General features: G+C 39.8%; 1 protein-coding gene across 11 annotated transcripts in view; it reads left to right on the top strand.

The window, feature by feature from the left end:
• plekha7a (pleckstrin homology domain containing, family A member 7a) overlaps nucleotides 1–13394 on the top strand; it is a 287077-nt gene that overhangs the window by 254619 nt on the left and 19064 nt on the right. For 9 of the 11 annotated variants that reach the window (XM_041794816.1, XM_041794817.1, XM_041794814.1 and 6 more), the window contains 6 exons: nucleotides 3103–3168; nucleotides 8994–9074; nucleotides 9528–9677; nucleotides 11391–11492; nucleotides 12856–12967; nucleotides 13117–13247. In XM_041794816.1, coding sequence (XP_041650750.1) covers nucleotides 3103–3168; nucleotides 8994–9074; nucleotides 9528–9677; nucleotides 11391–11492; nucleotides 12856–12967; nucleotides 13117–13247 — 642 coding nt within the window. The remainder of the gene's footprint in view (nucleotides 1–3102; nucleotides 3169–8993; nucleotides 9075–9527; nucleotides 9678–11390; nucleotides 11493–12855; nucleotides 12968–13116; nucleotides 13248–13394) is intronic. The other 2 variants (XM_041794819.1, XM_041794822.1) reach the window with 1 other exon arrangement.

Here is a 13394-nt window from a genome sequence, read left to right as displayed (position 1 = left end):
TCTTGCAGATCAGCTGTTGCAGCCTGACCCTTGAATTATTGAGGGACGCATTTCGAATGATAAATGGTGTTCTGAATGAAATTCACGGCTAAACAGTAGTGATTTAGGAGCAGGCACTATCAAAGAGAAACTGTAGGAAGCAGAGCAGCGGTGCACACATGCACATTTGGACAGCAGAGCTTCAATAATAAGTTTTTTCACCATCATGTTTCGTCTGGACTTTTTGTCTTCAGAAGTTTATAAAACATCAACCCTGTGGTCCACAGTCAAGCTTTTTACATCCTTTTATCAGGACAACCTGGGCTTTAAGAATATATCTACTACAGTAATGTCAGTTGAATTTTAAAAAAGTTACAGGACTCTTAAGACAAAAGAAAAAAAACAATCTGAATTTGAAACTCACAGATTTTTATTGATAACACAGTAAACAATAGTGACTAAGCCTTTTTTCTGCATGGACGTGTTCTCCAATCTCTTGGGGACAAAACTGTGAAAAAATAAACATTCTGTGACTAATGGTTTTCAAGATATCTACAAAAAAGTCAATGCGCTTTTTTGCAGTTAGATTCATTTTTGTCATTCCTCCAAGCAGCAGAGACACAACTGGTCGACTGCAACTCCCACAATGCATTGCATGTCAACAAACATGACGCTGCCCACTGAAGTGGGATGTAACACTGGATTTAATCTCCAAAGACCCTGAGAAGTCACCAAAGGTACAGGCTCGCTACAACGGCGTCCTTTTGGGCTATGGAGACTTTGAGGGTAGCAAATGAACGGCAAAATGGCCAGCTTTCAGAGGAAAAAAAGAGTGTCTATGACTTATGGTCCAAAAGTTATCAATGTTGCATAAATTTGCCAGTTCTTGTTGTATGCAAATACGTTGCCCTTAGTGACCCCGAATAGTCAGCCAAGTTCCAGGCTCACTAGAAAATGTTCTGTAAGAGTCATGAATGTATGGAAGACATGATTAGAAAGGCATGACGGAGAACGTTCATAGGAAAAAACAAGTTAGTGCCTATGACTTATGGTTCAAAAGTTAACAAGCAATTTACAAAGGGGTATGCCTGCAACACGGATCCGTGCCACTTGAGCACTAAAGCCCCATTTATACTCCCTTTACGTACGAAAATGAATACGTCCTTTTCAAACGATGTTACCGTCACTGCTCACATACTTCCATGCGTCCTTTACGTTGGCATGGATGTTAACCAATACATCCACCAGGGGGGGTCAAAAGAGTCAAAAGTTTATTACAACAAACTCAAAAACAAACATGGAGACTGTGGAGGAGGTATTGATAATGTACCTCTTGCATAAACAACAAAAACAGAGGCAGCGTTTCTAACCAACTCACACAACTTTTCCTCAAAAAGTTCCGCCATTGTTATTTCTTCTTCGTGTCTCACCAGAGCTACGTATCGGGTAGTGACAGCAACACTGCCCCCACGGTTTCCGGTGGTACTGCTCCGTTTGGCCCGTATCCGTAAGCTTTATGGAAAGGTGCAGAAATACGGACGAAATGAACGCAGAGCACGGACAGAAGGCTCCATCAGGATCCGCATCCATATTTAACACTGAGCATAAATGGGCCTTAAGAGTTAAGTAAAATGAAGCCATTTTAACACATATGCTTAAATTAACTGAAAGAGAAGCACTATTTATAACTCATTTATATAACTATAAGTGTCAAAGCTTCGTTAAAAATCTCCTCTGCGGCCTCTGTTATTTTTTTAACTACAAAAGGGAGCAGAAAAAGCCGCACTGACAGTAAAGAAACACTCTAAATTATAGCGATGCTGATTTGCGCGGGATTAGAATTACCTGCCTGAGCACACTGAAATATCGTAGGTCATTTGCTCTGGAATTTTTTATTAAAGATTAGAGACATGGTCCATTCACATGGGATTAAAAAGACAGACATCCTGCAGGATTATTACAGATCACCAGAGGTCCCTTGGTAATACTTATCCTGTGCGAATAGAGCATTAGTCTCATCTTCCTTGTGGAAAAAGGCAGTCAGAGTTGGACATATTAACACTGATGACAGTGTATAGATAAAGAGAGAGGGAGAGGAATAACAAAAAAGGAGCCACGGCGATAACAGCCTCTGTATGCAGGCTGCGTAGGCATAACCAGAAAGCTATCGCTGCCCCGTCAGTGTCATTTTTAACTACCTGGATGATTTATTTGAATCATCCAAATCAAAGGCAGCTCTAACGCCTCAGAAAGCCTTCATCAGGAGCGTCTGAGTTGAATGTGAAACAGCATTAGTCAATGCTTTTCTTGTCTTTTATCATCCTGTCTGTTTGTTTTGGCGAGGAGGAAATCTCCGTGGATTATTCTCCTCCTCGTATAAACCTTTTGAACAAAGACAGCTCAAAGAAAGTCTCACCTCAAAACATGCTGAGCAGGTTCAGATAATCTCACAGCAGCTCAGCTAGCAGCCCAGACGTCCTGGGTCTGAAAACGTTGGAGAAACTCTAATTTTTAATGAGAATCTCCGTCATTCGTTGTTTTACTGTCTGCTTTATAGAGGAGGAAACTTCTGCAGACAATTCTGCAGAAAGAAACAAAAGCACAGGAAGGTCATTCAGGGACTTGCTCCTGCTGTGCTCCTGGAACAGTGACTCAGCTAAAACAATGACAAATTTAACACTCCATCCAGGACAGATATCTCAGATTTTCAGCTTTAAGTGTGCAGCCTGGCAGTGAAACACGACAGGAGCACCTAAATCTGAGCACCACGGGGTGTTTCTCTAAAGAAGACATCTTCCTGCTCACAAAGAAAAAACTGCAACTTATTGTGCACAGAGGGTCTGCTGTGCGCAGATGTTTTATTGATAAGGCAACGTGTGCAGGGCTTCAAAGTGTCCATAGCCATCATGTTCTTCGTTTGAAGGGTGGATTTTATGTGCCAAACTCACTCATGCTGTCATGTACACAAAGAGAATGTGTCACAGTCAGTCTGTCTCAGCCGTGTTACACTGTAGTTTGTAGCTGCTCTCTGTGCTCTGTAGCTCCATGGTTTTAGCCCCACTGTGCCAGCACGCAGACGTCTGATTTTAAAATCAATCTTGAATGTTTGTTTTGTGGTTTTAGGTAGCCGGAAGTCAGACACTGAAGGACTCGGGGAAACCTGTCAAGGTTGCAGAAAGTGATGTGGATGTAAGTGTAACTTCCTAAAACACTTTAAAGTCATAATTCTAGTTTTACAGTCATGTTGTGTCTCTGGTCCTGTTTTACCTTCTTTAGGTAAAGCTGTGAAGTTCTAGCTTGTACATGTCTGATTTTAGTGAATGAATAGTGTTGTATGTGCTTTATAAGGGTCCAACATGAAAGTAAACTCTATTTTTAGTAGTTATCTTGGGATGTAAACATGCATTTATTTTCAGGAGATGGGGAGAAAACATTCAAACACGCCACGCACTCCCCCAAAAACTCACAACATGCGTGCTCATTCTCACTCACCTGCATGAATTCTGGCGATTATGGATATTGTGCAGAATGAAAGTGCATTTGATTAAAGGAATAGCAATATTAATGTGTTTACATGAGCACCATGCTTTATGCCAGTGGTTCTCAACCTTGGGGTCGGTGAGGGGGGTCTCCAGATGCCCTAAAAAAACTTTTAAATTACACTGTTGCCACTTTAAATCAGTGTTGTCAATTTTTTTACCTTTTCATCACCCCATTTTAACACATTTTTACCATTTAACACCTATTTTTGTCAGTTTTAAACTCTTTCCACCATTTTTTCTGCCTGTTTTTGCCATGTAAGCTTATTTTTGCCTCTGCTGACCCATTATTGCCACTATTAACACTTTTTTGCACCCAATTTTTCCTATTTTAACCACATTTCATCATTTCATACGCCCAGTTTTGGTAGCTTAACCAATTTTTGCCTATATCTTCATATTTTTTCTATCTCCGTTGACCCTTTTTTGCCAATTTATACCAATTTTTCATTAAATTTCACTAAATTTACAACAATTTTTGCTGATTAAAGCCATTTCAGCCACATTTTAACTCCTTTTTACCACTATTTATGCCCCTTTTTTGCCACTTTCTACTACTTTTAAAATTCAACTTCACCACCTTTTCCAACATTTTTTTTGCCATGATTACCCCTTTTTAGCCATTTTTAAACCATTTTCATTGTTTTTGGACAAAAGGGATTTTAGATTTTTGAAAAGGGGCTTTTTACTACACAAATGATTTAAAAAAGATGTTTGTTTCTTTTATAAGAGTCGTTATTATTCATGTTAAATATAAAATATGATTATCACAGCTAAACTTTGCAATGGACAGTGTTTTTGCTGACCTCCATAGGTCCCCAGTTTGGCTGGACGCCAGAAAGCTCATCCATTTATCCCCCTTTATGAGCGGCCTTGTCTACACATGACTATTCTGAATTGTGCATGGCTGTTCAAACACCTTCAGGTACAGTTGGGGTTCCTGGTCTCTGGCACCTTCATTTTGGGGTCGCGGGCTGAAAAGGTTGAGAACCACTGCTTTATGCAACCAGGCCAATTTGCATGGAAAGAGATCAATTTTTCTCCCAAATTACTGCATAATGGCTCAGTGTCTCCCAGACTCTGCAGCTGCTTGGTGAAATGTCTGCAATAGAATAAGGGGAATATGAAGCTCAGTTCCACAGCCCACGCTCCGGTCTGGCTCTGGCACATCCCTGAAGTACCACTTTGCTCTGCTGCCAAACAGCAGATACATCCAGTCACAAGAACGTGTTAAGTAACCGGTCAACTTTAAAATACAACACAATGCATTGTTTCCGGATAATAAACCATCACTATATCAACATTAAGTCTCATCCTGCAGCACAGGCAAAAGTCGTCGGGAAGTCAGTGGGTCACAGAGCGACTATGGCGCCACTGACTGGGAAAAGTTTGATAAAAAGCCTCATAATTTTACCTGAAACCACACATCCTTTGTAGCAAACATAACCTTTTAACTTCATAATGTACTCACCCAAAGTTGAAGCAATAAAATCATGGAGTCATGTCAAAACGAACAGCAAATCAACTTTAGAATGGCAAAATAATCCACAGTTGACAGACTTATCTCTGTGTGACCTCACAGTTCCACCATGATCTCTGCCCTCTAGTCACAGGCTGACCAAGGCTGTGCTGTGTTACACAGTACTATATCTCCAGCGTGAGAGGTTGCTTGCTTGGGCCAGAGCAAAACTTTGGCGCTGCAGAGCGCAGCGCAGCTGAGCTCGGGGCAGATAGTGCCTTTTTTTTTCTTCACTGTTTAAGTCCTTTTGTGGAGCTTTACAAAGCATCGCTCTTTTTGGCTTACTTGACGTGCCGGATAGACTGCTTCACATGACCACTGCATGGATATAGTTCACATTCATCCAAACCTACCATACCACATGTTTGGGAAGGGCAGAACTTTTCACAATCTCAGGAGGTGATTGGATGAACCACCCATCAAATTCAGAAACAGTTTGAGGTAGTGTGCATACGTAGTTCCTGTAGTGTGAGATCAACTGCCATAGTTTATGAACAGTGGAGATTTTTGGTGGATAAAAGTCATGCTGAAGCTGGTTGAGAGAAGTGCAAAACTATCTTCTCCATCAAAAAAAGCTTTGTGTACTCTTGTTTTAATAAAGACGTGGCCCACTCCAGACAAAACCTTTGCTAAAGCTACATCCAGGCTAATCCACCAGCAGCCATTGTAGCTTACAGTGCAACTAAACCCAGCAGCAAATTTTGTGTCTCTCGGCAACATCAAAACCGCCTGCTCCTGCGAGATCTGCCCGCAGGATCCTGCTCCCAGTGCAGCCCTCTAATGCCTGGTGCTGCAGCTCAGTGGTAGCTGCTGCTGTCTTGAGTTTTTATTTGCCCTTACAGCTCTCTACGCTGGTCATATTAGTGAAAGCTATGAATTGAAAAGACTTGCCCCATAGACTCATGGAAGATTTGTAAAGACTGATTAATCAAATAAACTTTCATTCCTTTAGACGTCTCCACACAGTTTGCCAACAGTCGAGGCCTTCCATATAAACCAGTGTGAAGAGCAACACAATCCACCACTTGTGTCAAGTGTTTACTCCAAACAAGGGAATATGAGATTTGAGTTGTTTAGAGAAGCAGCAGCATTGTCTGTTTTCAGCTCAGCTGGGAGGAAAGTGAGGGTTATTAATGCAAAACAAAATATAGATATTGTGGGAAAGAGTGGGAGGATGTTGTGCATTATTGCTCTTAGCTGCAAGAGGCAAAAATGGAGTGCTAATAGGTGAATATCATAACTCTTTCAGTTTTATTATGCAAACAAATCCCTGCGGCTTTCCAAACAGTCTCATATCTCTGAGAGAATTTCACAGTAAAAGCTTCATATGCAGCTGTTTAAACAATTTATGAGAGCATTGTATGCGATGAATATTTGATTAGATCCAACAACAACATCACCGTGGAGAAAACAGCAGGATTAATAATTAATATGATGGAGGATAAAAAGTGTATTGAATGTTAAAATCTATGTGAATAAGCATTTTGTTCACGTCCAGCTGTTCGCTTCAACCTCATTACATGCGTGTGTTGCTGTTGTTTTGTCCCAGGATGATAAAAGTCATCGCTCCTCTGCCTCGGAGTCTGCAGGGTTTAATCACGGATTCATTAACAAAAACCTTCATGACACTGTAATTAAAAGAGTCAGGAGGGTCGCAGCCTCTCTGTGTAATGTTCTCACTGTAATCACACTTAAACAAGGGCCACGGGGATAATAGGAGTTATTTGCCTGCATGTATTCAAACATTGAAAACAGGGGTAAATACAAAAAAAGACATCCCTTTAGGTGCTCACAAATAGACCTGGGGGATAAGGAGCAGAAAATCATACCTCATTAAAAAAAAGAGTAAATATTTCCATATTTTTTAGGTGAAGAAATTTAGATGATTTTACATTATCAGACTGATAAACTCAAATACTTTTCTAATACAAATCAGCAATATTTGAACCTGTTTGTTGCCATTGCAACAAAAACCAACGTTCTGTACAGTCTATTATTTTTTTCTCTTACCAAAAAAGTGGCAATTGTCTGATTTTTCCATATATTCTGTTTTTACTATATGTTTTAGCATATAAAAATCTACATTATTTTAATCATTGGTTTAAAAAATATAGAACCTTACTGATTTTACTCATATTTTAAACCAAAAGAGAGGGCAATGTCTAAATGGCACAAATATGCTGACAACATTTGATAAAGTGGGACCGAACCAGTCCAACCAACAACTTATCCAAGTGTGCTACATGCTCCATATTTGTGCAATTCGGACAGCAATTTAAAAAAAAAAAGTCGAACTTGCAAGAAGTTAGGTTCACTCCCTCCAGGTTCCAACCACTTCTCCAAATATTGGTTACATATTTGTGCAATTTGGACAAAGTTGAAAAAGTAAGTTGAACTGGCTAGGAACCATATCAGTTCCACACGCTGTTCCAGATGTTGTCAACATATTTGTGCAAATTAGACAACATGTCAAAAATGCATGAATATATTAACATCTAGAAATGTCTAAATTCCACAAATACTTTGACAACATTTAGAAAAGTGGGTGAAACTGAATAGAAACTATTACTCCCCTCTGGTACAGCCCACTGTTTCACAGGTTGCCAACATATTTGTACACTTTAGACCACATTTGGAAAAGTGGGTTGAACTTGCGAGGAGGGAGGGCCACTCCTCTCAGATTCCACCCACTTCTCCAAATGTCGGCGAAATATTAATACAAACTGGACCAAGTTGGAGAAGTAGTGGAAATGGCTGGAAAACGTATCAGTTCCAGCGGCTTTTCATATTTGTGCATTTTAGACGGCATATTGTCTAAATTTCACAAATGTGTTGACAACATTTGAAAAAGTGAGTTGACATTGCTGGCAGCGAGGGTCACTCCTTGCAGATTCCATCGTTTTTTCCAAATATTGGCCACATATTTGTCAATTTTGACAAATATAGAACTGGCCAGGAACATTATCAGTTCCAACCCCTTTTCCAAATACTATCTGAGTTTCCATTACAGTTTTCGCAAAATAAAAGCGATTATCAAAAACTTTTTGGTGATATTTGAGAGGTTTGTCGAAATTCAGGTGTTTCCATTACCAGTTTTTTATTGTGCTGTTTAGATTTTGCACACTACTAATGGTAATGGAAAGCAGCTATTGTCAACATATTTGTGCAAAATTCTCCAAAGAACATCACTACTTTAGAGACAATATGGAAAATTGGTGAGGTGGATCTGGTGCATCCCTTGCTCCTCTCCATTTCCACCCACTTTTCCTAACATTGCCAAAGTATTTGTGTGATTTAGACACATTTAGAAAAGTGGGTGGAACTTGCCAGGAAGTTCTTCCCACTTCTCCAAATTTTGTCAGTGTGTATTTTGCATGTTGCACAGTGTGCATTATTTGATCATTCAAAACAATAAATTGCCCATCATTCAGCTTTAGCCATTAAACTTTATGGGGAAAAACTGCAGAGTATAACATAAATATGATGTTTGCTACCCTGGGCACAGATGACAGAACAGCTGTCAGAGGACGGAGCAATAACCAAAGAGTTGTGGAGGTTTGTGTGACAGTGACCTGTAGTGGATTGATTTCTTTATGTCCACCCCAAATGAACAGATGTGTTTTAGTAAATGGGCGTTAATGGTTGTATCATTTAAAAGGCATACATCTACATTCGTATGAAAAACCCCAATGACATATCTATATAAATGATATTGTTTTACGTCTTATCTTGCTGGAAAATATATCAATATTCACTCCATATATTACCCAGAGCCTTTCTCTTGCATGTGCTAATTTATCCACAGCTGCACAGACAGGAGGAAGGTGTAATTAGGTAAATTGGCCACTTAATCACCAGAGGTCAACACGTAGAAATGCTTTAGAGAACCAGGGGAGTGTTTCATCTCTCAGTGACCCCCTCATCCCTCTTACGTAGCTCTATGTCTCTCCCTGCAGGTGAAGTTAAGTCGGCTGTGTGAGCAGGACAAGATTCTGAAGGATCTGGAGGCTAGGATCAGCTCCCTGAAGGACGACAAGGTACACGCTCTGCTGGTGATATAGAAATCCTGTCAATGCAAACATGTCAGTCTTTGAGTTATGAGTCAACAGGCGTGAAAAATAGGATGACCATTATCACAAAAGCCAGTGTGAAGTTTAGTAAGAGATGGTGAATCAGTTTCAGAAGGTAGACGGCAGCACTTAAATGAGATGTCAGATGTCAGCCTCACAGAATGACAGGAAGGAGAGTGTTGGATATAAATTCCAGCTGTGAAATCTAGATAGCTTTTTAAAGTTGCTCAAATAAATCTGAAAAATATGTCTGAACTAACAGAGCGAGTTAAGTATGTGAAAAAGGACTAAAAATATTCTATGCTGCCTCCACACTGGCGGTGGATATATGCTGCCCTCTGCAGTCTCATTGGCTGAATAACTTGTAGGTGAGCATCAGTATAAAGCTGTGGTTGACCTCCTCACTCCTTCCTCTGTCAGGACAAGCTGGAGAGTGTTCTGGACCTGTCCCACCAGCAGATGGAGCAGTACCAGGAGCAGCCGGCACACGCCAGCAAGATTGCCTACCAGCAGAGACTGCTGCAGGAGGATCTGGTCACCATCAGGGCCCAGATATCTCGCCTCTCCACGGTACTTATTTCTGTGTGTTTAAGCATGTGCAAGAGAAATGTTGGCTGCATGTCTCTTATGACAGCGGTTCTCAACCTTGGGGTCGGGAACCCATTGGGGGTCGTGAGACACTGAGGGGGGTCTCCAGATGCCTTAAAAAAAACTAAGAACATTTTACACTGTTGCCACTATACCACTTTTGCCTCATTTTAAACCATTTTTGCAACTAAAACCCATTTTTTGTCAATTTTAAACCTTTTCCACCACTTTATTTCTGCCTGTTTTTGCCACTTCTAAACCAACTCTCTGCCTATCCTTGGCTTTGCTGACACATTATTGCCACTATTAACCCCTTTTACCACTTTTTAAGCCACACTTCACAATTTGATATGCCCATTTTTGCCAGTTTCTAAGAATTTCTGCCTCAGCTAACACTTTTTTGACAGTTTCTATCTATTTCACCAAATTTCCATCTATTTTTGCCACTTTAATGCCATTTCAGCTACTTTTGAATTTCCTTTTACCACTTAATGTTCCCATTTTGCCACTTAATCCTTGTTCGCCTTTTTTGTTATTTTTTGCCACTTTTATGTAATTTTTGGCATTTCTAACCCATTTATGCTACTTTTAAAATCTAATGACACCACCTTTCCCACCATTTTTAACCCATTTTAGCTATTTTTAACATATTTCAATTCTGTTTTTGACAAAAGGATTTGCATTTTTAAGAGGGATACTTACTACACAAATTAATGAAAATTTGTTTCTTTGATAAGAGTGGTTATTATTGTGGTTGATTATAAAATACCACAGTTTAACTTTACAATGGACCATTGGGCCCCAGATTTTGCTGGCCCCCAGTTTGGCTGGGCCCCACAACTGTCAAGGACAGTGGGGGTCCCTGGTCACTGGCCCCTTTATTTTGGGGGTCACAGGCCTAAAAGGTTGAGAACCACTGTCTTATGAGATGAGGGTAGGGACTTATGGAGAGAATTTCACCCCAAAACCAGGTCCTAAACAGCATACTGGTGACTTTTCCTCTAAATGGGTCCTGTAAGTGGTGTTATACTTCCTGAGAGACACTTTTGTGGCAGAGCTTGCAGAGCTTAGCACTGATTGGGCGAGCACTTACATTCTAAAGTCAATAGACTGGTTTGGCTTGGTGTTACAAGGCTGAGGTGACTCTGCCCTCAAATCAAAAATGCATTGAGAGATTTTTGTCAGATATGGCAGACACCTACACTTGGGCTTGAGGATGAGCCAAATAAATTTGGGAGATCAAAGTTCATTATTTAATACATGAATTTGACCCCCATATCCTTAACTAGTAATGTCATCAAAGTTGACAAAGGTACTTTCACTGTAGGGCAATCGTATTCTTGACAGAGGCAAATATTTTTCTATTACTTCATATCCAAACTTAAATCGCAGTATGTGAAAAAATGCAGAATACCATAACAAAACTCTAAGACTACAAAAACGTACATACCATTAAATTTATAATATTTTGTTAAATTTTTTCTTCTGATAGGTGTGTCCATTCGTCTTGGTTCGTTTGTGTGCTGAATGTATTCAACTACCTGACATTGCATGTCTGTGTGTCTGCACCAATGCCTCTCATTAAGATTGTCTTTAGATCTTTATGAGGACGTCGTCATTTCCATGCACTCCTCTGCAGCCTGGGCATCCTCAGAATTTTCTGAATATGTAACTTTGTGTGTCTGTGTGTTGTAGGAGATGGCCCACGCCTGGGAGGAGTACAGCAGGCTGGAGAGATCAGTGGAGCAGCTGAGGATGGTGCTGCAGGCACAGATGAATCACAGCGCCACCCACCAGGTGAGAGCCGGTATTTCAGGGTTCACAATTTTTAACTAAGTTTTGGATTAAAGCAAACTGTTATGTAGGCGATCTTATAACTTTCTCAACAAGTCTAATATTTACTCAGTAGTTTTTATCTTACTATTTATTTGATTTAACAGCAATTTTAGTCATGATATCTGTGACTTTCAAGCAGAGGTTCCCAACCTTTTTCCTTAGGTCTAAGACCCCAAAGATCTGCTTGGGGAAATCAAACATCAATTTTAAAGTTTTCAGTTTGAGAACAGTCTAAAATAATACGCCTACATACACTTGTTCTTGACAGAGTATTTATGTTTAAACTGTCCATTATTATGACGGGCCACAAAAGAGAAAACAGATAATCATATAGAACAGGGGTGTCAAACTCAAGGCCCAGGGGCCAAATCCAGCCCATGGTACAGTTATTTCTGGTCTGCCAGATCATATCATATTTATATCATAATTGGCCCACCAGTATGAAGTCTGCAGATTTCCTCCAGTGTCAATATGTAAACTTGATCGTGATGATTTGAATTATCCTTATTCAGTTAAAAAAAAAAAAAACAGAAGGAAAAACTCAGGATTTTGAATTTTATCTCATATTTTGATCTTTATAATTTATGATTTTGTTTTTCTATCACATTTAAAAAAAAAGATAGGTATTTTAATTTTTTTTTTTTTTTTTTTTTTTTTGCCTTTTCAGTTAATGACATTGACATTTTATTTCAGATTTTGAGCCTTTAAATTTATCATTTTTACTTTTTTCAATCTCAAAATCATTTATCATAAGTGCCAAACATCAATGATCAAATAAAGTCATGGAAAAGTAGGTAAAAATGTAACAGAGAGGAAAAATTAGGCTGGATGAAAATAGTTTCTTTGGTTTTTAAGGTAGATATTTTTGGTATAATGGGAGCTAATAAGGTGTTAAATGAATGGGGACACAGCGCCCTCTGCTGACTGCTTGTAGTCACATTGCACCACCTTTACTTTCTTGTCAGTCTGCTGTGAGCTTCCTGTTATTGTGAAAGTAGAACCCAGACTGCCAAACTGAAGCCAGCCGAGAAGCTTAAACCCACAAATTAGAGGTTGAATACAATCATAAAGAGGAGCTTGACTTCTGCTGCAGCTGAATAAAGATCTGACAGAAAGAGTTATGACTCACCTAAGCTTGTTTACTTATTTGACAATTTGATTAGGCACAGTTTAGTTTTTAAGAGACACGTTTCCAACCCTTGAAACTCGGGGAAAAGACCAGGAATATTCATTAAAGCTTGATAGATTGAATCAAGGTTTCAGCGATGTGAGAAAGTGACAATTATCTGAGACAAACAAACACTGATTTGCTGTCAAACTGCAGCAGGAGAAAGCTGACATGAAGCGTGAGCTGTGGAGGATTGAAGACGTGATGGCTGGACTGAGTGCCAGCAAAGCCAACTACAAGATCACCATCGACTCTGTCCAGAACCCAGGTTGGTAAACACTCTGAGTAGACTTTAGGAAAACTGCACAGGTGGGATGATAAGTTCTTCTTCACCTTCTCCAACTGTAAATCCAGTTTGCACCTGCTGACATTTTAAAGCTAAACTTAGATTTTCTTTGTGCTTACATGCTCTGCCAGAGAGGAAACTAGTGCCTTCAGTGTCAGACTCCGGAGTGCCTTCTCCAAACATGGAGGTCCAGCCTCCTCCTCGCAGCTCCATTCCTACCATCCTCTCCCACACTTTGCCTCACAGCACCGTGCCAAAGTGGGTAAGTGTTGCCTCCTGTGAAGCAAAACAGCAGAGCAACATCATTAAAAGGTTCCTGAAGCATTTTATTTACTAGTAGTTTTAAAAGGTTTGATAGCAAGGCACAGATGGCCAATATGATTAGGATTGTTTGACAAAAAAAGGAAAA

The sequence above is a fragment of the Cheilinus undulatus genome, linkage group 9, assembly GCF_018320785.1.
Source record: "Cheilinus undulatus linkage group 9, ASM1832078v1, whole genome shotgun sequence".
Classification (NCBI taxonomy): Eukaryota; Metazoa; Chordata; class Actinopteri; order Labriformes; family Labridae; genus Cheilinus; species Cheilinus undulatus.
Note: the sequence above shows the minus strand (reverse complement) of the source record. Positions and strands in the feature narration are given on the sequence as shown.